At 49.8% G+C, this 24,264-nt stretch overlaps 10 protein-coding genes across 10 annotated transcripts; 4 read left to right on the top strand and 6 right to left on the bottom strand.

The window, feature by feature from the left end:
• Nucleotides 1–108: 108 nt before the first annotated feature.
• On the bottom strand, nucleotides 109–2,103 carry N7509_006392 (ankyrin repeat domain-containing protein; the record flags this gene model as incomplete). The annotated part of the gene is made up of 3 exons (XM_056631029.1): nucleotides 109–1,444; nucleotides 1,501–1,804; nucleotides 1,983–2,103. 3 exons carry the CDS (start codon nucleotides 2,101–2,103, stop codon nucleotides 109–111), a joined length of 1,761 nt encoding a protein of 586 aa, XP_056490331.1.
• Nucleotides 2,104–2,634: 531 nt separating this feature from the next.
• N7509_006391 (uncharacterized protein) lies at nucleotides 2,635–5,048 on the bottom strand (the record flags this gene model as incomplete). The annotated part of the gene is made up of 2 exons (XM_056631028.1): nucleotides 2,635–4,504; nucleotides 4,573–5,048. 2 exons carry the CDS (start codon nucleotides 5,046–5,048, stop codon nucleotides 2,635–2,637), a joined length of 2,346 nt encoding a protein of 781 aa, XP_056490330.1.
• Nucleotides 5,049–5,840: 792 nt separating this feature from the next.
• On the bottom strand, nucleotides 5,841–6,845 carry N7509_006390 (putative aldo-keto reductase (AKR); the record flags this gene model as incomplete). Its single annotated transcript, XM_056631027.1, has 2 exons — nucleotides 5,841–6,527; nucleotides 6,585–6,845. 2 exons carry the CDS (start codon nucleotides 6,843–6,845, stop codon nucleotides 5,841–5,843), a joined length of 948 nt encoding a protein of 315 aa, XP_056490329.1.
• Nucleotides 6,846–8,207: 1,362 nt separating this feature from the next.
• N7509_006389 (putative GPI anchored protein) lies at nucleotides 8,208–8,912 on the top strand (the record flags this gene model as incomplete). The annotated part of the gene is made up of 2 exons (XM_056631026.1): nucleotides 8,208–8,511; nucleotides 8,566–8,912. 2 exons carry the CDS (start codon nucleotides 8,208–8,210, stop codon nucleotides 8,910–8,912), a joined length of 651 nt encoding a protein of 216 aa, XP_056490328.1.
• A 557-nt stretch (nucleotides 8,913–9,469) lies between these two features.
• N7509_006388 (DUF3431 domain-containing protein) lies at nucleotides 9,470–11,082 on the bottom strand (the record flags this gene model as incomplete). The annotated part of the gene is made up of 3 exons (XM_056631025.1): nucleotides 9,470–9,803; nucleotides 9,876–10,427; nucleotides 10,511–11,082. 3 exons carry the CDS (start codon nucleotides 11,080–11,082, stop codon nucleotides 9,470–9,472), a joined length of 1,458 nt encoding a protein of 485 aa, XP_056490327.1.
• A 4,096-nt stretch (nucleotides 11,083–15,178) lies between these two features.
• N7509_006387 (uncharacterized protein) lies at nucleotides 15,179–17,269 on the top strand (the record flags this gene model as incomplete). Its single annotated transcript, XM_056631024.1, has 2 exons — nucleotides 15,179–15,523; nucleotides 15,710–17,269. 2 exons carry the CDS (start codon nucleotides 15,179–15,181, stop codon nucleotides 17,267–17,269), a joined length of 1,905 nt encoding a protein of 634 aa, XP_056490326.1.
• A 1,537-nt stretch (nucleotides 17,270–18,806) lies between these two features.
• On the bottom strand, nucleotides 18,807–19,349 carry N7509_006386 (uncharacterized protein; the record flags this gene model as incomplete). The annotated part of the gene is made up of 1 exon (XM_056631023.1): nucleotides 18,807–19,349. The coding sequence occupies one exon, from the start codon at nucleotides 19,347–19,349 to the stop codon at nucleotides 18,807–18,809; it is 543 nt and encodes a 180-aa protein (XP_056490325.1).
• Nucleotides 19,350–20,783: 1,434 nt separating this feature from the next.
• N7509_006385 (Zn(II)2Cys6 transcription factor domain-containing protein) lies at nucleotides 20,784–21,608 on the top strand (the record flags this gene model as incomplete). The annotated part of the gene is made up of 1 exon (XM_056631022.1): nucleotides 20,784–21,608. The coding sequence occupies one exon, from the start codon at nucleotides 20,784–20,786 to the stop codon at nucleotides 21,606–21,608; it is 825 nt and encodes a 274-aa protein (XP_056490324.1).
• Nucleotides 21,609–21,858: 250 nt separating this feature from the next.
• N7509_006384 (uncharacterized protein) lies at nucleotides 21,859–22,781 on the top strand (the record flags this gene model as incomplete). The annotated part of the gene is made up of 3 exons (XM_056631021.1): nucleotides 21,859–22,233; nucleotides 22,284–22,691; nucleotides 22,761–22,781. The coding sequence occupies 3 exons, from the start codon at nucleotides 21,859–21,861 to the stop codon at nucleotides 22,779–22,781; spliced, it is 804 nt and encodes a 267-aa protein (XP_056490323.1).
• A 26-nt stretch (nucleotides 22,782–22,807) lies between these two features.
• Nucleotides 22,808–24,163, bottom strand: N7509_006383 (peptidase C45 acyl-coenzyme A:6-aminopenicillanic acid acyl-transferase; the record flags this gene model as incomplete). The annotated part of the gene is made up of 2 exons (XM_056631020.1): nucleotides 22,808–23,957; nucleotides 24,012–24,163. The coding sequence occupies 2 exons, from the start codon at nucleotides 24,161–24,163 to the stop codon at nucleotides 22,808–22,810; spliced, it is 1,302 nt and encodes a 433-aa protein (XP_056490322.1).
• Nucleotides 24,164–24,264: the final 101 nt, after the last annotated feature.

Raw genomic sequence — 24,264 nt, 5'->3', positions numbered from 1 at the left:
TTCCTCCTTGCTTATGTTCAAGAAAATGAATTAGGTATCTCGGTTCATCAGCATTAAAGGAAACACACGAGGTAAATAAGGTAGAGAAACCCTCTTCGACAGTCTCTATCAGGTTGAGGTCTGCTCAACCGCATTCGCCTTCTCGCTTGCACTTGCACTTGCACTCTCGCTCACACGCCCACGCCCCGACCATCCTCCAGGCGGCCGCCCCCAGGCTGAGTCCCAGAGACGACCAGCCTCCGATTTCATACGATCATGACCTCGCCGAGGAGGGGACTTGGGAGACATGGGACTGGTATTCCCGATCAACCCTTTCTGCCTCGCCTCCTGCTCCGCCTTCAACCAACCAAAAAGCTTGCCATTCTCTCGAGCTCGATGTTCAGCTCTAGGATCAACATCAACATCAAACCTGAGTAGATGATGGATGATCCTCCTATCCCCCAAAGCAACAGCATGATATAGCGCCGTTTCACCCCAATAGTTGGCCAGATTGATCTGCACACCGTGGTTCAGCAACGTTATAACAACTGCCTCGTGGCCATTGCTAGCAGCTCTAGACAAAGCGGTATTATCATATTGGTCGTCAGAATCAAGAACATCGGCATTGACCCCTCGCTCCAGCAACATGCGAACAATCTCTGCATGGCCATTCTCAGCCGCCTTCTTGAGGGCATCGGGACCAGATCGACCATTCGCCACGGCTGCCGCATGACTGAGTAAAATCTGGACAATTTCCTGATGTCCATTCTTCGCCGCCTGCACGAATGCAGTCTCGCCCTGCTGGTTAACAGGGTCCAAATCGGCACCTTTGGCAAAGAGCAGGAGAACAATTTCCTTATGACCATTCGCAGCAGCCTGTGACAAAGCAGTATCACCTCCCTCAGCTGTCATGTTGATACTCGCTCCTCTCTTCAGCAGATTCAAAACAGAAGTCACGTCCCCATCTTCCGCACAAGAAACCAAATCAACCCGATGCCCCATCGCCTTGGAAACCATATGACTGACGTGAGTAGGCTGTACTTTCAAACCAGAGAGAGCCTGGCGAGATTGCTTGCTGATAGAATTCCACCGCGGAGACGCATAAGTGTACTCAGAGATCTGATTCATCCACGCAGACGCCATATTGGTAGCCAAATCACGGACATGCCCGTACGACAACAATCCATCTTGCGAAGAGCGAATCGTATCGGGCGGGATATCATCGAGTTGAGGAAGATCTCCGCCGAGATCAGATTCCTTCAGTGCGGCGTAGATCATGTCGAAGGTCTGTGTGAAACACTCGGAATTAATGCCCGCATCTTGCAGTTCCTTGCGGAGTTGTTTCCAGCCTTCCTTTTCGTCGGCAGAGAGGGCTTTGGTGGAGATGACGGATTGCTCGCGCTTGCCGCTGCGGATTTCTTCGATGAAGGCTTTCATTGTTCTCTCTACGTGTTCTTGAGATGATCTGGAATGAACGTTAGTTTTTTCAATCCTATTTCACTTTGATGGAGAACAACTTACCTGATGATATTCGTATTGTGCGTATTAAGAACATTGGAATAGGCTGCGAGTCTCTCTTGTATCTCCGCCAGTTCTTTAATAGCTTCGTCTGTCAATTCCCGGCCACTCTGTGGAGGCCAGATGGCGTGATGCTGGCGGTAGAATTTCCGCAATGCGAAGAGGACCTCGTCGCAGCCCTGTAGTGCTTTTTCAATAGAAGTATCGACATCGCTAGAGCCGGAAACGAGTGAGACAGCCTCGACAGTGTCCAGGCCCACAATCAGCACAGCGAGTTCAGTCTGGACCTTGGCCAGCGGTTCTGACGCTGTAAACAATGATCGATGCAGAGAGCGAGCCAGTGGTGCCAGTATTGCGATATTATCTTCAGAGTTCAGATATCAGCCCTATGCTCGGAAAAGTGACACATCAAATACAGTTTGATCACACATGGCATGTAGCACATGGTGACATGACAGATCGCTATGCTATGCTATTCTGCTTACAGTCATCAGTTGGTTTGTGCACCGGGGCATTCGGATTTGGGTTTGGGTCTGTGTTTGGGTTTGGGTTCGCTGCTGCAGGTGTTCCCCCTGAATTGTCATCCGGAGTAGTAGACGACGACATGGTCGATCTGGATAGTGTTTGCGAAGAATCCCAAAAATGGGGGAAATTCTGATCATATACCCCCCGTACCCAAGTACTCTGTAGTACTCCGTAGTAACAGGAAGCACAAGGCAGCCTGCAGGTTTCAGTAGATTCGGGAGTGGACAAGTGGTGCGGAGGCTGAGCCAAAGCCGCCTTGTGGTTTGGGGGCGGGGCGTGAAGTCTTGGCTGTCAGTCAGTGCTACTAGTAGTTAGTAAGTACGAGTAGGAGTATTGCTATTAATGTACGGAGTATTACTGGTATGCATAGAGTACTAGTAAATTGCATAGGGCAAATCGCCCAATCTAGATTCATTTCGTCAGGGATTGGATCATGGCTGATTGTTACAAATCCAACCTGGTGCGCCCAAAGTAAGTACATCCACCTATAAACAGAAATAACCGTAGGAAACGCCGTGATTCGCCGGGGATATATCTCCTGACTCGCTTTTCTTCCTTCCAGCAATGATAAGACTGGCCTGTCTCTATCTGTGTCTCTGTCCATGACTCTGACTATGCCCTCCTGCGTCGTTTGGCACTGCCTCCATCATTCACAGCATCGCCTGCCTGTTCATCCGCCGCCGCAGGACTCGTAGCTTCACTATCGGTCAACTGTTCAATGACACGACCCGAGTCCAGTTTGTGATCGGCCACGGTATCACCACCATACTCATGGCTACCATCAAAGCCGTAGTTGTAGCCCGATTGCCCTTGGTGAGTTCCATCGAAGAGATCGCCTTCACTAGGAAGGTGATCGAAATCGAATAGATCATTGGTATCACCATCATCGGGCTGAACATTGCCCAGATGATCATGTGTGTTGGCGCCGATTCCTGATTCATGAGCTGCGTTGTCTCCCAGGTTGAGACTCTTGTCGTGATCTCCGTCGCCAATGTCGGTGAAATAGTCATTGTTGAATATTTGGTCGAGGTCAAGCGGTGGAGGCGGTACACTACCATCCCCTTCGCTTAGACCAGGGATGGTGCCATTCGGACTTAATGGCTGGAGCAGGTTGGTGAGGTTTTGGACGGAACGGTCTTGCTCCGCTTGCATCTTCACAAGGTTGTCGATCTCTTGCCGGGTACTGGCGAGGCGACCGGAGTAGTTTGGTGGCATCGGGGGCGGGTTCGGGGTTGTGAGAGCGTTGTTGTGTGAGTTGGAGCCAGTCGGGTTCGCAGTGTTAATCTCATTGCCCATCAGGCGCAACATATCTTCACGCTGGTTCTGCGTAAGGGGGATGTTACCGCCTGATGTTTCAAGAGAAGATAGAACATTGGGGAACTCGGAGAAGTTTGTTGGAATCCCATTTCGCGCGTTGGAGTTCTGAATCACGGACATGATGTCCCTCTGGGTATCATGATCGTCCGCCTGATTCTGCGAAGGGATACTAGCTCTGTCTTGCCGCGGGCTATTGTCGAGAACTTCTTCCACATGGCCATGGTGGGTAGCACTGGGTTGGCGCGCATGGCCCCGGGATCGGGTTTCATACTGACCAGCAGATGCAGGTGACAATGTAGTCGCCCGGTTTTGGCCGTCTGTGGTAGGAGGAGCTTTGAGAAGCAGGGGCTGCTTTTTCATTGCCCGTTGACCGGTCGGGCTGGCCATGGAGGCCAAAGGATTGAAGGAGAAGTCATCCACATCCACAATGTTCCCTTGGTCCCCGGAGATAGCACCAGCAAATGAATTAGCAATGTTCTGCGTTCCATCCCCTCCTTGCAGACTGCGGTTATAAACTGTCGCGAGGAAGGTGAGGATCGCGTTAATCGAGTTTTCGTGGCGAGTATGTTGCTCTTGGAAATTGGCCGCTTGGGAGTACAGCTGTTCATGCTCCTTCCGAAGCCGACTGATAGTGCCCGATATTATTGATTGCTGTTGACGTATTGCTTGCAGCTCTCGGTACACTCCAGATAATTGGTCTTGGGGCATAGAACTGTCCGTGCGGAGAGAAAGTTGGTTGGGCCGCCCACGTTCGTCGCGAGATATAGCCGCTCCCTCTTCGACGAAATCGTCCATGTCGTTCTCGTCAGCATCCTCGGTCTTCACACGCGCGCCACCTTTGCTTGGTTTGCTTGCATGGCCAGCTGCATTCTTCGGTTTAGAGATCAGCCAGAGTAGATCCGGGTGGCCGCGTTTGAAGTAGGGATTGGCGTATTCGCTGGGGCTTTTGTTCTTCCGCTCGCTCGCTCGCATTGAGTTGTCCGACAGCCCAACTTTCTTGTGAAACCCGTACATATTAAGCTGTCGAACGAACGACGCATAATTGTTATGCTTAAAGAGCTCCGGAATCAAGGTCCTCGCGAACTCGTCTTCGTCGAGTACAATGAAAGAGTTTCCATCATCCGACCACCGAATTAACTCTGTATTTTTTGACTCGTCCAGAAAGCTGTAGGTTGCGTTAGTCTTATATTTCTCTTCTTTCTTCCGTGGGGGGGGGGGAATTTCTAAACATACCTGCTGAGCTTCTGCACAAAAGGTGGAATTTGTTTCCTCTTGGCCTGTGATTCTCTCTTCGCAACCTGGGCACGTTCATAAAGTTCCTCCAATGATTCTCCCCAGGCGCCTGATTCACCTGGTGGACCGACCGTGGCGTTGTGATCTGGGTATACCGTGGGCGCTTGTTCATATCCGCGGTTTCGACTGACCAACTGCTGGCTTGTCTGCTGACGGCGGGCAAGCTGATTTGATGCGGCGGCAGAGATGTCTTGGTTTGCTTGGTATGCCTGTTGGTTGTAGGTCGAAGCCGCCTCATTGAGAGCGGCAGTGTTGATCGCATTCGCGGCAGGATTTTGGCCCCATTGCAAGAACTGGTCGTTGGAGAGCTGAGAGCCTGGGTTCGCGTAGTTTGGGACGGCGCCACCCATCTGCGGGTGCGAGGCCGGAGCTGTTCCTGGGGCAGGTCGCTTGCGAGTCATGCCTGGAGAGCTCATTGTAGATCGAGAGGATATCGGACAGCGGTGGAGGGTATCCGAACGCGAGTGGCGGGATTGAAGGCGATTGAGTCTGGGCGGGCGCGACGGGCGCAAAGGGCGCAGAGCGATGCGAATAGGATATTGTCGGAAATTGCGGATCTGGAGATGACACCTCTTTCGACAGAGAGTTGCGGCGCCTCGATCTTGTGTCGGGCGTGTTGGGTCACGTAAAAAGTCTGGGTGGAGAGCGGGAATCGGGTAAAAAACTGGCCGACTCTCACGAGAGCACCGACGCCGTACAAGAAAGCGTCCAATGAGTCACGGAGATGCGAAAACCGGCTCCAATGGATGTGAAGGTCGAAAGTCAACGATCGAAGGTCTCCCGGGTCGGAGGCTGGCTGCAACGGATTCGAACAGAGGCTTTGACGATGATCAGCAAGTGCTGAAAGAAACCGGACATTCAGGATTGCCGGACAAAGGACCGAGATATATATGGCCCCGGAAGAAGAAAGTAGCAGGTGATGTGAATACTATCACACCGCAACTGAGGACGAGCGAGGGAGCGTTGGAGCACGAAATCTTGCGCTGCGCTCGCTTGGCGACTTGAGGTCATCGAGCGGGGATGAGTCAGCATGTGACAGAGTGGGTGGAGGTACCGATACTTCAAGATGCATATATTATTGTGTGTGTCGCTAGGTACTGGTACTTTATATCCCTCTTCCTCTCTCTCAAGGGTCTACTAACGATCCCAGTGGCATACAGTTGACCTGACATTATTGATTTCTCATTCTCATCATATATTCATCTCAATCATGTAGAATCCCCAACCAATCCCTGGAACTCCTTCAACAACTCCTCCCATGCAGCAGAGTTTGCCTGCGTAAACTTCTGCACCTCCTGCGGGGCAGCCAGATCTTCCTTCATACGTGCTTCATTCTTAGTACCATTCAACACTGTCGTGTTACCCAGGCTCATAACAAGAGCATACAAGGCAGCGGCAGGACTGATTTTCACTTGTGTGGCTAGCTGCTGCACAGGTCGGGATTGTACTAGATCCGGATTGGCAGTCAGTGTCCAGAAACTCTGATAAATAATATCCTTCTCTCGGCAGAATTGTCGCAGCGGGACATCAAATTCCGTGTCTTCGTAGAATCGATTTTGCACCACAGCAGGCTTCACCTTCGTTGCGGGCGAAGAGTCCAGTGCGGCAAGAAGGGGCAAAGAGCAATTCGAGATACCCAGGTTGCGGATGCGATGGGGTACATAGGTCTCGAGGGCCTGCCACGCTTCCAGGGTCATCTCAAACCTTCGAAGTGGGGAGTGAATGACCAAGGTATCGATGTAGGCCTCGGCCACACTGTTGGGGTCTGCTGCAGGACGAAAGTTGTGCAACGATGACTTGATTGAAGCATGTACTTGCTCTGTTACCGACAAGTTGGGATCATAGGGCATATTGTCTGGATCCTGTGCCCCGATCGGACTGAATTTGGTTTGCAGCTGGATGTCGACGTCTTAGTCTCGATGGCATATTCTTCAGCGTTACTCTGAACATACGTAAAGGTCCTCTCGGCGAACAACACCATCCACAATGGCCTTGCGAATGCCATCACCAACGAGATCTTCTTGATAGTGCCGTGGCTGGGCTGCTGTATCAATCGCTCGGAAGCCGGCGGTGATGGCAGTGTTGACCAGCTCGGCTGTTTGATCTTTCTTCCAGGCTGTGCCATAGAGGAAGACCGGGATCGCTGTTGATGAGGAGTGGAGGCTAGGGCGTAGGCAGTAGCTTTCCCACATTTTGCTCGCAGCTCGAGCCATGATGAACTTGAAGAAGTGGAAGTGGAAGTGGATAGAATGTGTAAATTGACGAGATCTATAATTAGTTAACTTGGGCAGTTGTCGTTGCGGGGGTCTTACTAAGGGCTACCACTACGTCAATTCATCACCACCACATACAAACTACTACATACTACTACATACTAGTCAAAAGAAAACATCGCATGCATCTTACTATTAAGGGATCCACGAGGAAATTATAATCCTATCTCAGGCCGATTGCCAATGGTGTGTTTGTCCCAAGGTTAAATTATCATCAACCTTGGAAGGGCCCATTATCGCAGCAACTGTCCATGCCCCACGGAGTACTATTACCTAGTATCGTACCTCCAACGCACTTAGTACTGATGGTCTGCGAATCTTGGAAGGGTTTGAGAATGCGGTAGCCTAAAGATCGTTCGATGCATTTGCTATTTATATATCGAGCGGCATCGGTGGAGTGGATTGGTTCGGGCTACATTAGAAGGATGCATACCACCACCCTTGGCTGGTTTAGGGCCAAACTTCATTATTCTGAAGCCTTCGATGTCGCAGATCCCAATTTCCAAGATCTTCCCCACGTCCTCTCGGATCCATCGCAACATGGGGAGAGCTAAACGAGCGGTGGAAGCGCAGATATGCAATTGCCAAGCGTGCGAGCGGCCCCACTGGGGGTGGCTTAGCAGTCCCTTGATGCTTGGCAGAGGGTAAATATCCTGCAGTCCGATCTAGAAAAAGATATTTTGAATAGTGAAAAATCTATGTAGAACAGCATCATATCGTCCATAGCTTGGGACCTTGATTGGAGCTGTGAATCCTTTTGTGGATGGATATCGGACGCAAAGAAAAAATACTAGGAGAACTCCATTCACAAGACCTCACGATTGCCCAGATTATCAGAGTGCCATTGCTGCCCGTTTCTTGGCATTCTCAATAATGGAGCAGGCAGCTGCTTTTGCAGCAGTGACATTGGTGGCTTGCCCTGATGATCAACAGAGGGGCCCTGCTAATAGCTTCACTTGCATGCTTCATGGCAGCAAAGAAAGAAAATTTGTATCCCGCGGGGGGCTTAGCAGTCTCGCCCACCTCCTCAGATACAGGCAACTTGACGGAAGAGGCCGATAACTAGGATAATTTTGCCTATGCAAGGCTTAGAATCTCTCGGCATGATGATAGATTGGCAGGGTTCAATTCGAATTTCAATTATAGAAACAGACCCTCGCAATTGAGAAGAATACTAGTATAAATATCCCCTGTTGTCCATAGGAAAGGATAATCACAACGAGCAATACAGCAATTGAAAAACAAACAAGATTCTATCACTTCCATCAATTCAAACTCCAAGTTTCGAAAACAACCAACAACATGCGTACTCAGCAACTCCTCGCTCTCAGTGGCCTTCTGCTCGCCGGCAATGTCGCTATCGCATCTAAGCTCGACCACGATGATGTTCCCAACCGGTGTTGGGAAGCCTGTGGATCGGTGGTGAACACCGCTCAGCGCTGTGACCATCAGCATGATAATGACGACTCGGCTGAGATCCAGTGCATTTGTGATTGGGATGCTGCAAAGACTCAAGTCCCTCTCTGCGCAGCTTGTATTGACAAGTATGATCGTGACTACGATACTGACGACGACAACGACGACGATGACGATGACGATGATAATGGTACGCTCTAGTTCATCCGCAGTAGAGATAACAACCATGCTAATATCTCTCCAGAGGCTCTCGAGATCATCCGCTCGTGCAACTTCAGCACAACCACCTACAACGCTTCTGCGACCACCAGTACTGGTTCGACCACTACAACTGGATTGGGAGCTGCTGCCACCACCACCGGTGCTTCCTCTACCAGTGGTAGTACTGGATCCGGCATCAGTACCAGTGACGACAGCGGCAGTGGAAGTGCAGGTGCAAGTGCAACCAGCCCTGATACGAGCAGCGGCAGCAGTGACCCAACTCAAGACTCGGCTTCTGCCACTCCAACCAATGCTGCTGCAGGCATGAATGCCCCTGGCGCTATATCTATGGTTGCTCTCGCTGGTCTGATTCCCTTGGCTTGGCTTTAAACTCGACCTGCAGTGTCGAGGGACGTAGTCCAGGAGGATGTTAGTGGTATATATGAGGATACGATAATGATGATGCGCAGTCATGATCGTGGTGACGACTTTCTTTAAATAATGCAGATGATAGTACTCCGATAATGGCCTGTCTATAGTACATACAAATTGATATCCTGTTGCAACTGAGAATTGATTTAGATCACCCACCGTACTAACCGTAATATCTTCCTGTCTGTTCCATCTCGGGGTTCCGTGTGAGACAACGTTCAACTTTCGCTCGATATATCAACACTAGCACCACTAGTAACTTTTGAGTTACTGCTAGACTTATATAGTAGGAAAGTTAGAAATGAATAGACCGTGCTGTCTATGAAGCGTTTATCGGAAAAGGAACCAAAAAATAGATACAAACAAGTCACGTTCAAGAAACACAAAATTCATTTGAACAAAGCCATATGGGTATCTTTCAGTCATCTCTGGCACTCCGGGTGCCGAGCCGATATCTATACAAAATTTTGCTTTACATGCCCCAGTTCCTCTTATATTTATCATCTGTACTCATATCACATCGTATCATCCACCGGTATGTTTTTTTGAACCGGACTATCGCTGTATAAATTGTCCGGGTCCATGGTATCGACGTAGGAAGTGTCTTGCTCGGAAGGTTTATCGTTATTTTGACCCTTGCTCCCACTGTCCATATTGTCCTGGTCCATTGCATCGACGTCGAAGGTATCTTGGTCATAGAGCTGACCATTCTCGTAAGTATCGGGATTTTCTATATCAAAGTTATCCCAGAAGGAATCATCGACCCAGGATGTCTCATCAATTGGGTCAAATGAAGGATCCCACTCAATATTATAGGTATCCATGTAACATTGTTCCTTGGCAGGACAGCTAGAAGGCCACTGGTTAGCTTCAAGACTCATTCGAATCACAGCAGCAAAATGCACAAAGAAGTAAACTCACAGGATGTTTTCTTGTCCAAAGATAATATGCCACAGGTATTCAAATATACGACCGCTCGTCTCATCGTCCAGCTCTGTCTCCATCAGCCAGCGATGGAAGGCTAAGTATTCATGGAGCGGTCGTGCAAGAATCTGCTCCCGCGTCACAGCGAACTGAGCACAGCAAGGTACGGCGACCACCTCCGGTACATTGGTATTGTTGAAAATACGCATCCAAGCACCAGCAAAGGCGACCTCCGTCGTCCGTCCAGCCAGCTGTCGAAACGGCTGGACTTCTTCTGGGCATCCTGGTCCCCACTGACAGCGCATATTGACATATCCTTTCTTTTTGACATGGTCGAGCTGAAGTCTTTGAACAGCCAAGGCGTTGTCTTGCTCAGGGAACTCAACGTGGTAGCCCCAACGGTGGGCATGTAGGAAGACATTATAATCCGGGAAGTTAGGGTAATTATCTGCGATATATTGGAGATAGACATTGCTTTCTTTGCCTTTATTTTCTTGGACGGTAAGTTCGGCATCAGGGTCGTCGACGACATAGACTGCGTGTTGCCATCTGCGTGGTTGTTCAAGTTCTGGTTAGTTGGATGTGATCTCTTCGATGTGGGTTGACTCTTTCCCTCCTCACTCTTGACTCACTCCGGCAGTTCGTCTTCCAGCCACGTCGCATCTTCATATGACATCCGTCCTAGCACGACAATGCGATCGGGTTTCGGCGTTGGTTTCGGTTTCGGAGGGGAGGAGGAAGTCGGTTTGCTATTCTTGTGTCGCTGGCCCAACTGCGCCTCCCCCTCTCTATAGTCGTCGTCCAGGTACGAATCGTCGTCATCATCCAGAAAGAGCTCACCAGGCACATTAACGGGAATCTGCTTGGGCGCAAACCGGGTTGGAGGAGCCGGCCTGGTCGGCTCCAGCCAGGCTTGCACCGTCGGCGAAGGAGTAGGCTTCGCTATCGTTTGCGAGATCGAGGCTGGCGGTGGAATCGGCACATGCGAGGATGCAGCGCGTGCAGAGTCAATAATAGCGCGAGGGTATCGGTCCACTGAGACCAGCTCAATGTGACCTTCACCGTCCTCAATCACAAATTCGGATTTGAAATGGGAATCTCCGGCCTGCGCCGGCTTGAGCGAAGCGACATGGCGATTGACCAGCACAAGGGTCAAAATAAGCCCTATAGCGACCGAGACACGCAAACTCTTGGACCGTCGCATCATCACGTCTCTCGCAGCGATGAGGAGCAACCAGGCGTGCGCTCCCCTTATGAACTACGAGTATTTTAAAGTCGTCTGCGTCTTACTACTTTGCACCGGGCCCCACCGTAAGCCACGCAGCCAGCCGCGACGCCGCGACGCCGCACGCCGTCCACCAGTGGTACACCTCCTGCAGGCGTCGTGTGCCTTACGACATCTTCCAGTGCATCATCATCATGCATCGGCCTCCGAGAGAATGGCCGTTTGTTCTTGAAATTGTTCAAATTTAGGCCCGAATAATACCCTCGAATTGACCCTATTTTTCTGCAAAAAGACATCGCTGATCGCCTGTGGGGCCGACATTCGTCAGCGATTCGCATTCCTCTGGAACGACCGTTTCAAGTTCCAGGGACGAGGTCGATCGGTCTCGAATGCAACCCCGCGATTCTCACCGGATGCGGGCAATGTAGAAAGAAGCTTAACTATGAAACACCTACGAGTGCAAGATGCGAGGTGTCCTTTGGAATCATTCGATGGGATACTGCCGACATGTCTCTGCCTGCTCGTTAACTAGTGATACATTGGACTTGGGAACTCGCAGACGCGGACCCCTTTGCATTGCTGGAGATAGTGATAGCAAGCTCTTAACCTGAAACCCCATTAACCGACGCAGTACGGAGTACATACGAGGACGAGGACTCTGTACTCTATACTCTGTACCCTGTTAAGTGTCAAGGATCTGAAGCCCAGAGCCATACATACATAACATTGCCCCCGTGGTCTAGTGTCTGACTACGAGTAAGATGATACTGCAAACACGGGGCTGTCATCTCATTTTTTTTATTACTCGTCGAGGGTACAAGTAAGCGTGAACCAATTGGAGCATGTCCGTGCACATGTCGTTCTCCTTTCTGCTCTCGAAAAATAACAGTCAAGAACAAGACTACGTAGTAGTTCAGTACATCATCTCGTCTAGAGACGGCACCAGAAACAATCACCCCACCACCGTCGATGAAGCCAGAGTTGCGATGTTTACTGTCATCAGATGAACCGGGTATAATAATCAATCCGGTTTGTTTTGAACTGCAAGTGCGCTGCGTAATAGTAGTGAGGTCATAGTGTCCAAATAGTATACCTATAGTGCGGCGCAGGTGGCAGATATAGACACTTGTTATTTCCGTTTTGTACCTGTTCTGACTTCCGATGACTAGTTATTTCCTACGCACCCCAACGGGGTAGCTACCATTAGAACCCACGAGTACAGAGCAAACTGAGACTCGCGAGTCACCACGCTCAAGAGCCCGGGGCATCCGGGGCATCCCAAGCTTTTGTAGTGGGCGTAGCATGGCGCTTATGCGCGACTTCGCAAATAGCTCCAAGCTTTGGTCAGGTTATCCGGACCATGTGGTGACCTGTCTCATAGCGAACCGTCCACAAACCAAGTACGGAGTACTCATACGGAGGAAGACCTCATAGGTCTTACGGTGATCGACCCTGAGGTGCAACCGTTCGAGTTAGTCCACGCCTTATCTCACCCCCTTTTCCCAGTTACCCATCTTCGTCCTAGTCCATCCTTCGAACTCCAAACTTCGTAATCGTGACACCACCAGTGGAATCTGCCAGGCACCAACATCCGCAAGATTGGAATCGGCATCGGTATCAGCCGGGAGTCCCGGAACGACTCCCGAGGCGCCAATGGCTTGCCCCTAGTCGCTAGACCGTGAGGCTATTATTTAGTCCTGTCGCAGTTTTTTCGGAATCAAGGGACCCATCGACTTGGGTCTTGGGTTCGGTCAACCCACCACGACACCCCACTCGCCGGACACTGCACGGCGTCTCCAGACGGAGACGGAGAACGGAGAACAGAGTTGGCAAACAGAGTTGGCGTGCAGTGCCGGGGAAGTAAGTCACGAAGATCGACCGTCTGAAAAAGGGGGTCTGTGAACAAGCATATCCCGAACAGACCAGGCCCTCGAGTCAGCTGAAGAAGAAAGCGCTGGGTCAAAGGATTCAAGCGATCCAAAACCTTCACACCAGTCTCAGTTCCTACCCTACTTGTATCCATCCAGCATAGCCACAGCCCCTCCTGAGCACTCTACATACTCGTATGAGTACTCCGTACTTCGTCGACCAAAAAAAAAGAGGGGGGAGGGGACGTTCGGAAGAAAAGCAGGTAGCTCCGGAAGCTTTCCCCATCCTCATGGTACTAGTTTAAAGCCGGCGTGTGCCAAACCTGAACATTGGGATGGGATTGGAAGACGCTTATTGGCGAAGGAGGAGAATAGCAGCCCAGCAGACCCTCGCGGAGCTTCGCTAGGAACTCCACCGAGGAAGAATGCGGTCGGGATCTGACGTTTCCACTCGAGGGGGGGGGGGCTTCTCGTAGGCTCTAGTGAGATTCTAGCTGGAGTTATGGAAGGGCGGAAGTGCTTCGGCGCAGGCGCTAGAAACGGGGGATGCGCGGATCGTGGAGCCAGGGGGTGGAAAATCGCAGGTTTCAATTTCTTGGAGTGGGACCGTTTGGTGGGTGAGGTGGACTTATGGTGTTATGCGCAGAGGCGAACGAGTGAGGCTAGAAGAAGAAGGAAAAAAGAGAAGAAAATCTTTTAATTAAAAGTAAAAAAATAGAAAGAAAAAATAAAAAAGTGCCGGGGAATGGAATCGCTGGGCCGTCCCGTCGGACCAAACTATTGCTATTGCTATTGCTATTGGCGAAGCGAGTTGGATCCCCCTGAGAGGAGCAGAAATGGGAATTGGCCGTGGCGTCGAATGAGAAGTGCGTTTGGGAGGGGTGGAAGTAGGTGGAAGATAATAATAATAACATAATACCATGGAGGGTGGCGAAGAACGGTGATCCAAGGCTATTACGGAGCCAGTATGGTATCCATTGTACTCGTGCGGAAGAGATAGGGGTTTATGGGATGAGAAGGGCATTGGACCTAGGTAGATGGAGGTCAAGTTAGTTCTTGTTCTCCAAGGATGGATATTGGCGTGGACAGGGGCGTGTCAAGTAAAGCACCCAAAGCACCCAAAGCACGAGGCAAGGCGTGATCCGAGAGCAGGGGGGAGGCACCGATGTCAGTCCAAGTTTGAAACTGCTCGTGCGAGATCCACGTTAGTCTATTTTATGTTATTTTATGAGAGGAACCTGGGAAGAGATGGACTGGGTACGCAGGCTTTAAGTACATACTGCATGAATACTCGTAGGATGGAAGTTTACTCGGCAGTTGAGCAGCTGTACGTAATACTACTAGTTACCTGACTCAATGGCACTGGGATTGGCAGATTTAAGCGTAGTCGTGTATATAACCCGATGAGTCCGAGTTTGGTTGTCTGTACGGAGTACGGAGGATACGGAGTATACGGAGTATAAGGAGTATATACTGAGTCAGTAGAATGAGGTTTAATAGACCAAAATTGAATATTCTGTATACTGTAGACACAGAGCACGTATGGATACTATGCTCTATCTATTAGTATAGATCCATATACCATGTGGTACATGCCAGTGCTCAGGGGCAATAATACTAGTAGGGAGTACAGTGAGTGGAGGGGTGGAGGCTGATGATACAAGTATATGATAATCATGATATTTATAGTATACATTATACAGTATACTACATACTACATAGTATACTGTGTATACTCCTCTGTGTATACTGTGTATACTGCCACTCTTGGCGGTGGATCACCCACTTCGCCCCTTCAAAATCCTCTTCTCCCCCGCTCTCCCTTTGCCTGCCTCGACTGACTCCTCCACGGGCGTCTGCCTCTTCTCTTTTTATAAAAAGCAATATCCCGTTTTTTTTACTCATTTCCCTTTCCATTCACCCCCCACACACCCCCCCCTTCCCCCCGAGTCCACACCCCCCCTTTTCCATGATCCGGGCACTTCACGACTCTGCATCCTCGTGAGCGATTTTGGTTTTTGCTTTCTCTCCGACTTTTTCCCTCTCGCCAAACCATCTCCCATGTCCGAGTAGCTTCGTACTCCTTCAAGTGTCGATCCTCTCTCTCTCTCTCTCTCTCTCTCTCTCTCTCTCCTCCCTCCTCCCTCTGTTTTGCATCTGTGTTGTGGTAACCCACATTCCTCGGGTCTTCAAGGAATCCATCCACAATGAGTTATCAGCAGCATCCGGATATGTATCACGATCCCGCCGCGCGTTCCCCTGGCTCCCAGCGGCACCAACAACCTCTACATCGTCAGAGTTCACGACAGTTTGACGCCTACGGTCCCATGCCTGTCAACCTCTACGAGGATCAGATGGCTCGCTACGAGACCTCCCGGCTGGAACGGTTGAACCCGTCCCTTCAGCAGAACAATTCCTCCTATGCCTACGACCTGTCCGGCTCGCAGACATGGAACCCGAATGGTTTCGCCAACGCTCAGTCCCTGGGAGGTATCCGGTCGGCTTCTGCGAGTCTAAAGCCGAATGCTCGTGGTCGAACTGCTCTGCCGACGGTAAGAAAAGAACCAACTGGCGTGTTGCGTGTTGTGTTGTGGTTTTTCTTCCACCCCCTTCCCTTTTTTTTTTCTTGGGGGACAAGTCCCCCAACCAAAAAAGAATTGCCACCACAAACACACACTTGTAACAACGCTCCCCTTTTTTTTAGGACTCACCGGCTAATTTTGGAATTTTCCGATCAGACTTGGCTGGATCAGCAACCGGGAGTCCCTGGTGCCTTTTCTAACCTGGGCCCCGGCCCCGGTCAAAGCACCGCGATGCGCCCGGAGGCATCCGCCTCCTCCGAAGGCGATGACGAACTCATCCCAACCGCTATTGTTATCAAGAACATCCCGTTTGCCGTCAAGAAGGAACAGCTCGTTCAGTTGATGACCGAACTGAACCTGCCCTTGCCTTACGCCTTCAACTACCACTTCGATAATGGGGTCTTCCGTGGCCTTGCCTTCGCCAACTTCACCTCCGCGGAGGAGACGGCAACCGTCATCGACATGCTGAACCACTTCGAGCTGCAAGGTCGCAAATTGCGGGTGGAGTACAAGAAGATGCTTCCCCTACAGGAACGTGAACGGATCGAGCGGGAGAAGCGAGAGCGTCGCGGTCAGTTGGAAGAGCAGCACCGCCCCATGGGAAATACTCTGCAAACCCAGAGCTCCATGTCTTCTCTGACCTCGCACATTCCTGCTACTTCCCCCTCGCCAGTTTCTCAACGCGGCCAGAAGCTCGGTAAGTCGAACAACATGACTCCCCTTGGCTATCGTGGAACCCCGGTCCCTGATCGTGAAGACCAAGTCGAGGTGGATTTGAACGACAGCCAAACGCTTTCTTATTACTCGGAACTTCTGCTGTTCAAGCAGGATAATGCTCGGGATTCGGTCATCTTCCCCCCCAACCTCACCCCGACCCAGCGACGCACGGTTCACACTCTGGCGCACAACATGGGTCTGGCCCATGCCTCCCGCGGCAGTGGGGATCAGCGTCAGGTCCAGGTTTTCAAGGTTGCTCCTGGCACCAACTTGAGCCCACCCTTGTCCTCGATCCCCCCTGCCGGTCAGTCCGACAACTCTCGTCGGGGCCTGAACCGGGCAGCTACCATTGACTTTAGCGAGGCTCGTAACGAAGGTGGTAATGGTGGTGGCGGTGGTGGTCCCGGCGGTTTTAACACTCTTCGTGGTGGTCAGAGCTCCAACTTCCTGGGTGTGATGGACTCGCCCGGTAACTTCGCCAACACGCAAAACCTGCGCGCCGCCAAGTCCTTCGCCGACCTGCGATCCTATACCCCGTCCCCAGTCCCTTCCTCTGCCAGCTTCCCGGCCGCTCTGCAGTCCAACGGAACTCGCATGCAGTACGAGGGAGCCCCGACCGCGACCTCCAACACCCCCACCCTCAACTCCGCCCAATCCGGCTCCTCGCTCGGTATGCAGCGGGATGATAATCTTTTGGTCAACAGCCTCGGTGGTCTGTCACTTGGTACGGGCATTGGTGGCCCAAATGCCAGCCCTCGGCGATTGCGCGGTATGTTCTCTTGGGAGGGGGACAGCCAGCCCTCGGCCGCAGGTGCCATTGGTAGCAACCGCGGAATGGGAGTTGGATTTGACAATGCCCAGCAAGAGCGCATGCCGGTTCGCCAACCTCGTGGCCCGACCCCCGAGAAGGGCACCGGTTTCCGCCGCCAAAACGGACACCAGACTCGCGGCAGTGACGAACTCCGAGCCAACTCCGGTGTCGAAATCATCGTGGAGTAGACCGTGCAAATAACCACCCGGAAAAAAATCAACTACCCCGACAAAACAAGAAAATCCAAAACAAAACAAAGAACAACAAGACGCTAGCATACCTACCTCTCCTCCTCCGATGCTGGCAAGCGACATGAATTCGACGATGGCCCAAGCCAAGTCCATTACCCCGTTCCGCTCCCCCTATTTTCTTGCCAGCATCCGACCTGATTTGCCGCGAAACGAATACGACACACATTGTATCACGAGGCCCTGTTCTGCGAAATTACCGGCTTACGATTCGATGAGGGATGACGAGATGACAAACAAAAAAAAAGACCAGAAAAATCCACTGTTTCGCTGATCTAGCCAAGTTTAGACGTTATTTTTGGGGCAGCCCAGCACTCGCCACAGTTTTCCCCGGTTGCCGAGTAAACTCTGGACTCTTTATTATATATTTTTTTCCTTTCTTCATTTTCACTTTTTTTTTTTTTCTTCTTCTATCTTCTTGATTTTCTCTACCCGCGGGCGCCCGTTTGCAAATCTCCATGGCTTGTTTTCTCTTGTGTTCCCTTCCCTCCGGAGACACTCGGAGCGGATCACGACCCTCACGCCGCTTGGTGACGCGGGACGCATACGAAGAATGACCTTCAAAAGAACCCTGCCCAATGGCAGGAGACACGACAATATCAGCATTTGCATATTCTTGCCTGTCAAGTTTCTTCCTTTCTTCTTTTTTTTTCTTTTCATCCCTTTTTCTGTCTGTACATGGGGGCGACTCGCATCCATTTAATGTTTTGGTTCGCCCTTTTCTCTTCCTTGGTTTTACCTCCTCCCACGTCTCCCCTAATGTCTCGAGTTGCTATATATCTGCAACATCAATCGGGGATGCGGGGGAGGAGTCACCAATGCTGCATCTACCTCCCTCTACTTCCCTCTCTGCTATTCAGCTTGCAGAAATCGACAGTATCTCGGGCGTCCTTTGGTGCTATCATTTTTGTCTTGATCTCAACTGGTGTATGGATGGCAATTTGATTATTCCAATGTTGTATTGAATGATTCAACTAATCTATCTCATACTTCGGCTCGATTTTGGCGAATGCTTATGTGCCCGAGTTTCCCTCGAGGGTTCTTCTCTCTTCATGTTTGGTATCCTTGCAGGTTTGGAGGATTTTTCTTTTGATTTTGTATTCAGATCTTGACAATCAATGTACCTTTTATTGCTATACTAGTACTTCCTAAGATGTAGCTCTGTCCGAAGTAGTTGCCACTGTAGGCACGGTCTAGAGTGTTCCTGTTAGGGTCCCAGAATTCCTACAATGCTCTGCCACCTCAACCGCTACTTCTTCCAGTAGGAAATTCCATTAATTTGCTTCATATGAGTAATTCTAATTTTTAACTTGACTTGAGCGATAGGTTCTTCTAATTATTATACTGTTTCAAGCATTAAAAGCAATGGCATTCATCAACATTGTCGGACGAGTGTATCGGTCGTCCTTGGTATCATATAGACTCCAACAAATTGTGCCCGCCCCCTCCTAGAGTTGTCGTTGGCTGCATCCAATTTCTAATTTTGAGGGATCTCAAACATTGCGTCGGCAAGGTCGGTGATTTCTTTGACTTCAAGCCCCTTCAGAGCTTGGATGATCTCGTCGACTGTGCTCTGGGGGAGCCCTTGCTTGTCCCAAGAGTAAAAATCCATTCCGGCGGGGGTAAAGAGTGTTTTCGCAAAATAGGTGACAGCCCATCTATTGTTCCCATCGACATGTCCAAATCCAAGACACTCCCAATGCGAACTTGCGATCTTCAGCCAGCCTTTGCCTCGCCAGTCCCAAGCGCCCGGGTTTCCTGGTGTGGGAGTATCCACTCCATTGACAGACTTAATCTTGTCAGAGCCAATGGCCTGATATTGTACAAGATCATCGATTTTTTCACCCGCAGAGTCAATCTCCTTGTAGGTGATGTTGACGTTGCGTTTGCCCTTCCATAGGGGGAGACTTGAGTGGGTCACATGCCATGTGCCCATGAGGAATTCATTTGTTGGAGGCGCACATTTCTTCGCTTGTTTGGCATATATTTGGGGACAGCCTATTTCAATAATTGATGCCATTGTTTGGAGGTGATGAGGGGATATGAGTAGAGGTGAAGAGGGGAAGTTTAAGTGATCAGCGTGAATTCCCCTGGTGCAGTGGATACTTGTCGCCTTATCTATCAGGCAAGAATGCTATCCCTTAGATTTCAATAGGAGATCAATGACCAAGTAATATAGAAGAAGTTTGTACCAGATAGTACCTAGGTATACTGGATCGTATTATGGATCGAGTGATATGAGCCACTTCAATAGTTATATGGTGCCACTTATGTGGTTAGGGTGCACCATGGTGGAATCTTAGATGGACTTGCACAATACGTAGGATCATCGTAAGAACTTTCGAATGACGAAGAAGCGCAAAGCTGGAAATTTCAAGGTTTGCTGGCCATGAACTTTTGTTCCGTTATTTACAGAGAGTGTGAAATCATCTTCACCAGATTGCACACTTTCCACCATTAGCATTGCCTCGTTTCCCCAGCCGTCCAAGGTTACAAGTCAGATAAAAGGAATAAGGCCTAAGCGCAGCTCTAGGCTAGGACAGAATCGGAGCACTGGATACACTAGGATTAGTCGAAGTGGGGTTGGAATATCCCACCCAGCTACTACCAGGTCCCCCAGTCCACCTATCACCCAAGAGGTGACTGATGCCCTCTCGGCCGAAGTCATTGGTAACCTCGAACAGCTCAGCGAAATTATAATTCAGGCTCAAGAAAATTACAAAGACGAGGTGTCTCCAATCTTGTGGCACGACGAGCTAGGCCATTTACGTGTTTGGGTGGCTAATATCGGGACACAAGAAACTGGGACGCTGTTTTCATTGGACCATCGGCTACGTGATGCTTCACATTTAAAAACACAAACCTTGCGGCTTTTAGGCCGCCTTCGAAGGATAATCGATGATATCCAGACAGCTTGTTGCGATCAAAGCTACGTTCTCTCATTTCCAGGGGAAGAATATTCAGAAGATGAAGAGGAGGGCGAAGAGGTCAAGTCAGAGATATGATAGCTGGTTGACATGGTAGTTAGCTAAACTATCACATCTCCGTCTCCTTGAGCATGTACCCTACATCCATAAAAAATTATAAGTTCATCTCGCTATTATATTAAAAGTATAAGATGTTAAGGGAGGAGAAGTAGATGGAGATGAGAAAATGTGTAGATTATGAAGACAAAGGAGGGAGGTTGATATAGGTCGATCTGGAGCTGCCTGGGGCATCACATCAACATACTAGTCGTAAATTCCAGCAAAATAGTCATCTCTTTGTTTGCACAGGAGTTATTAGTAATTTATAATATTTTTATTCCCAGATGGCATGGCTTCGGTAGTTCGGCAGTTGTATAGTAGAGTGGGGGCTAAGAAGTCAACTCGATTTCACCCGGAAATGCGGAGAACCCCAACTTCTCTCCACCTTGCATCCTGGCTACATTGACGCACCGCAATTCGCTACAAACATGCCACAGACAACAGCACCCCGAGCCTCACGGTCTGTCTCGGGGTGTCTGACCTGCCGCCGGCGTAAAGTCAAGTGCACTTCTCGCTCCTCTCCATGCGAGCCTTGCACCCGCCTTCGCCTATCCTGTATCGCCTCTTTCCAGGAAAACATCAGAGTTTGGTCAGCATCCGGAGGTTTGAGACCAAAGAATACGACTAAAACGAGACATACGAAGCAATCAATCAACACAGCCTCCAGCCATGACCTGTTTCCAGACGACAGCCAAGTCGATCAAGCAGCATCACCGGGCCTGGCTGAAGATTGTTCTCCCAGAAACGCCATCTACGACTTTTTGGAGAGGAGAACATCTCCGGCCAACATCAACCGTTCAGGTGGCTCCGTTCAAACAAATGTGGCTACTGGGTCGATCAAAAATTCCATTTGTGAAGATGTTCCAGAGGGCAATAATGATCTAGCTCTTAGTGTGTCGAGACAGTCAGCATCTGACCCAAGCCCCATTGATTCCTGGATAGCATTTGGCTCGTCACTGCCACCTTACTCGCCTATTTTCAGTTCTCTACCCGTCGATGATGGCCTGTCGGGTATACTGAGTACATTACCAGGTCAAAATTGGGACATCGCCACTTGGACTCAGTATATGAACCGTGTTCCAGAGTGGCTTTCAACCAAAAGGTCAATGTGGAGCTGTTATCACTATCTCATCAACCTGGCGCAAGCAATTCCCGACTCGCCACTTTTTCACGGCATTCTAAGCTGGACATATGCCTATTTGTTCCGCTTGGGGCTAGTGTCCCCGATCCCTCAAGGCTCAAACATTACATGACTGCGTCAGACTCAATTCAGCTATTATCGAGAGAAACCAGCGACGGCCCCGTATATCTCAATTTACTTGTCATCAACCCCTCTGATCGACTTTCTCAATACATTTCCACGACATTCTTCCTTTGTCAGCATGATCTCATCGTGGGAGATTTCGACTCCTTTAAGACACGAATCAATGATGTGAAACAGACCTTCATAGACCGTTGGAGGAGACAAATTTTGCCTGGGGCCATAGAATCCCGCATCATAATATGGTTGGCTTTCATGGAATTACGATATCTTTTAATGGCAGGGACGATACGAATACTGGAGAAAATCCAAAGGATTTGATGGCCGTGCTGATGGAACTCGGGGCTATTCCGGCACTACGTGGAGCTCGGCGGCAGCAATCCTATCTCATCGAATGCTTCGGAAATGGTCTTCCAAGTGAGGAAAATGATGAGGATCTCCGAAAAGAACGATGCCGTGAGAAATTCGACGCCATCTTCGCGTATCTCAGCAAAGTACGCTCATTCAGGGCTTGGGATCAGAGCGCAAAATTGCGAATGGCTGCAGAGCCGTTGATTGAAGAGTTACGTGAAGCAAAGATAGATGCGCTGCGCGCAGATCTTGGGCGTATTCATGCGGTAAGTTTCCCCAGAATATCTCTACCAGGATGATTCTTACGATATTTTAGGAGTGCAAATTGGTGGTTGCTTCCCAAGAACTACCTAGCACTGTGTTTGAAAACTTCGATAGTGGGATATTTGCTATCCTGACTGTCAAAGCACTTTCTCTCTCTGCCACGGTCATGCTCAACCAAACAATTGGCCGCAATCTGCGAACAGATGAACAAACACAATCAGCGGCGCATGAGCTGATCCAAATTTCCCGAATATTTAGAAAGTCCCAACGCCTTGTTTCGCCTTGCTCGACTATTTGGCCCCTTCCAATTTTCTTCGCTGGGATTGGGGTCACCGATGAGATTTACCAGGATTGGGCTTTGGATTATATGAAAGAGCTTGAACATTGGGGAGCCCATGTCGTCAAAGCCAAGGATACCATGGACCAGTTTATTAGGATGCAAACCAAAGATGGCGACAGAGTAAATATTAGAAATTTCTTATGAATATATTGAATTGAGAGGCATGCAATGATTTTCTTTGCGCAACAGAGTTTCAGCATCAACGCCTAATCTATCCAAGTTGGTTGGAACCAATCTCATGGCACTTCTGGTCGCTCAATTCCTTCTCCATATTTCTTCCGTTCAAAACCGATCGAGTTCCTTGGGCCACCAAGGCTAAATGTTTTGAAATGACCCTGACAGGGAGGGCCTTTGCAGGTCGTGATAGTGCGTTGAGAGAGATTGTAAATGACACAAGTGACGGTGGCAGTCGTTCCTCTGAATGGATAACCAGGAAGATCCCCAATCACTCTGTCAAGCAGATCCTTGTCTGGATGACAGCACAAGGCTTCAGGATAACTCAAGTGGTCCGAAAATGCCTTTATAAGCTGCTCAGTAGTCAACAGACCCTTTGTGTACGGTCGAACTCCTTGTTCTAGGCGCTGTCGACGGAACCAACTGCTACCACCAGGATATCTGTCATAGACATCATCGCGAGAAAGGAATGACTTTTCTGTGAAGTGGTTCGTATGAATCAAGTAGCTATCGTCGATATCACAGTACACCTTGTAGACTCTGCTTGGCGTGATCTCTAAACACATGCCAAATCCCTCAGCTGTAGCAAGCGTGAGGTTGTTTGAGACGTGGCGCGGAAATTGCTGTATGGCAGTGAACGCCTCTGAAATGTGACTGCATTCCAATACCATGCGGCGGAGAAGAGAAATCGGCATGACTGCCTTGTCGTCGGCTTTTTGGTCTGGCGAATAATCCTCGGTCGACATGAGAGAATTGGCAGTAACTCCAATGCCAAGAGAGTTCATACCGGAGCGACCAAGCTGACCAGCCTCGGTCACCAAAAAGAGCGATGGCTTACCCTCTGACGGATCCGGATGGACCTCAAGGTAGATAATGGCGTCCGTCAGCCAAAGACGTGCGGACATATCCCAATTTTGAGCGTTCAAGACATCGCCAGATGCAGTGGTCTCTTTGAGGAAGAATGAGCTTGTGCATTCATTTGCCTGCTCATACTCTCTGTACAGTGTATGTCCGTTCGAATTCAAGGTACCTTTCACGTCCTCGGCGGGCCTGTTGAGTCGGGCAAGGTCGTATCGCGCGTTTAGAAGAACGATGTCTTCCAGAGAAACGGAAGCTCCGTCTGCGATGCCCTTCATTTCTTCCAGGCCAGCGGGATAATGTGCTTCGATATTCGGGATATAAAGATTCTTAATGATCATGTGCATCACATCGCTACATAACGGAATGTCAGTTATGCTTCATGGCGGAAATTTTCGTAACACATACCGCTCAGCTAGCTTTCCCGGTTGTTTGTAGTATTCAACATTGGCTTGGACCTTGTCTTTGGCTTGTTGACCATGCGATAAGCCCCGGTCGTATGGCAGACCGCGGACAACGACATGTTGATAGGAATGCTTATCCTCTGCGTTGATTCTCATTTTTAATATCTAGTTGTGTCCTAGAAGTTCAATTGTACAATCAACCAAGCGAAACTCTCAGGCTTTATAAACTCTTGGCCCTTTACCTTTCTCGAATGGAA

Source organism: Penicillium cosmopolitanum (genome assembly GCF_028827165.1).
Source record: "Penicillium cosmopolitanum strain IBT 29677 chromosome Unknown utg000006l:49.0-5199605.0:1.0-5204138.0, whole genome shotgun sequence".
NCBI lineage: Eukaryota > Fungi > Ascomycota > Eurotiomycetes > Eurotiales > Aspergillaceae > Penicillium > Penicillium cosmopolitanum.
The sequence above is the reverse complement of the archived record's forward strand: the minus strand, read 5'-3'. Positions and strand labels throughout refer to the sequence as shown.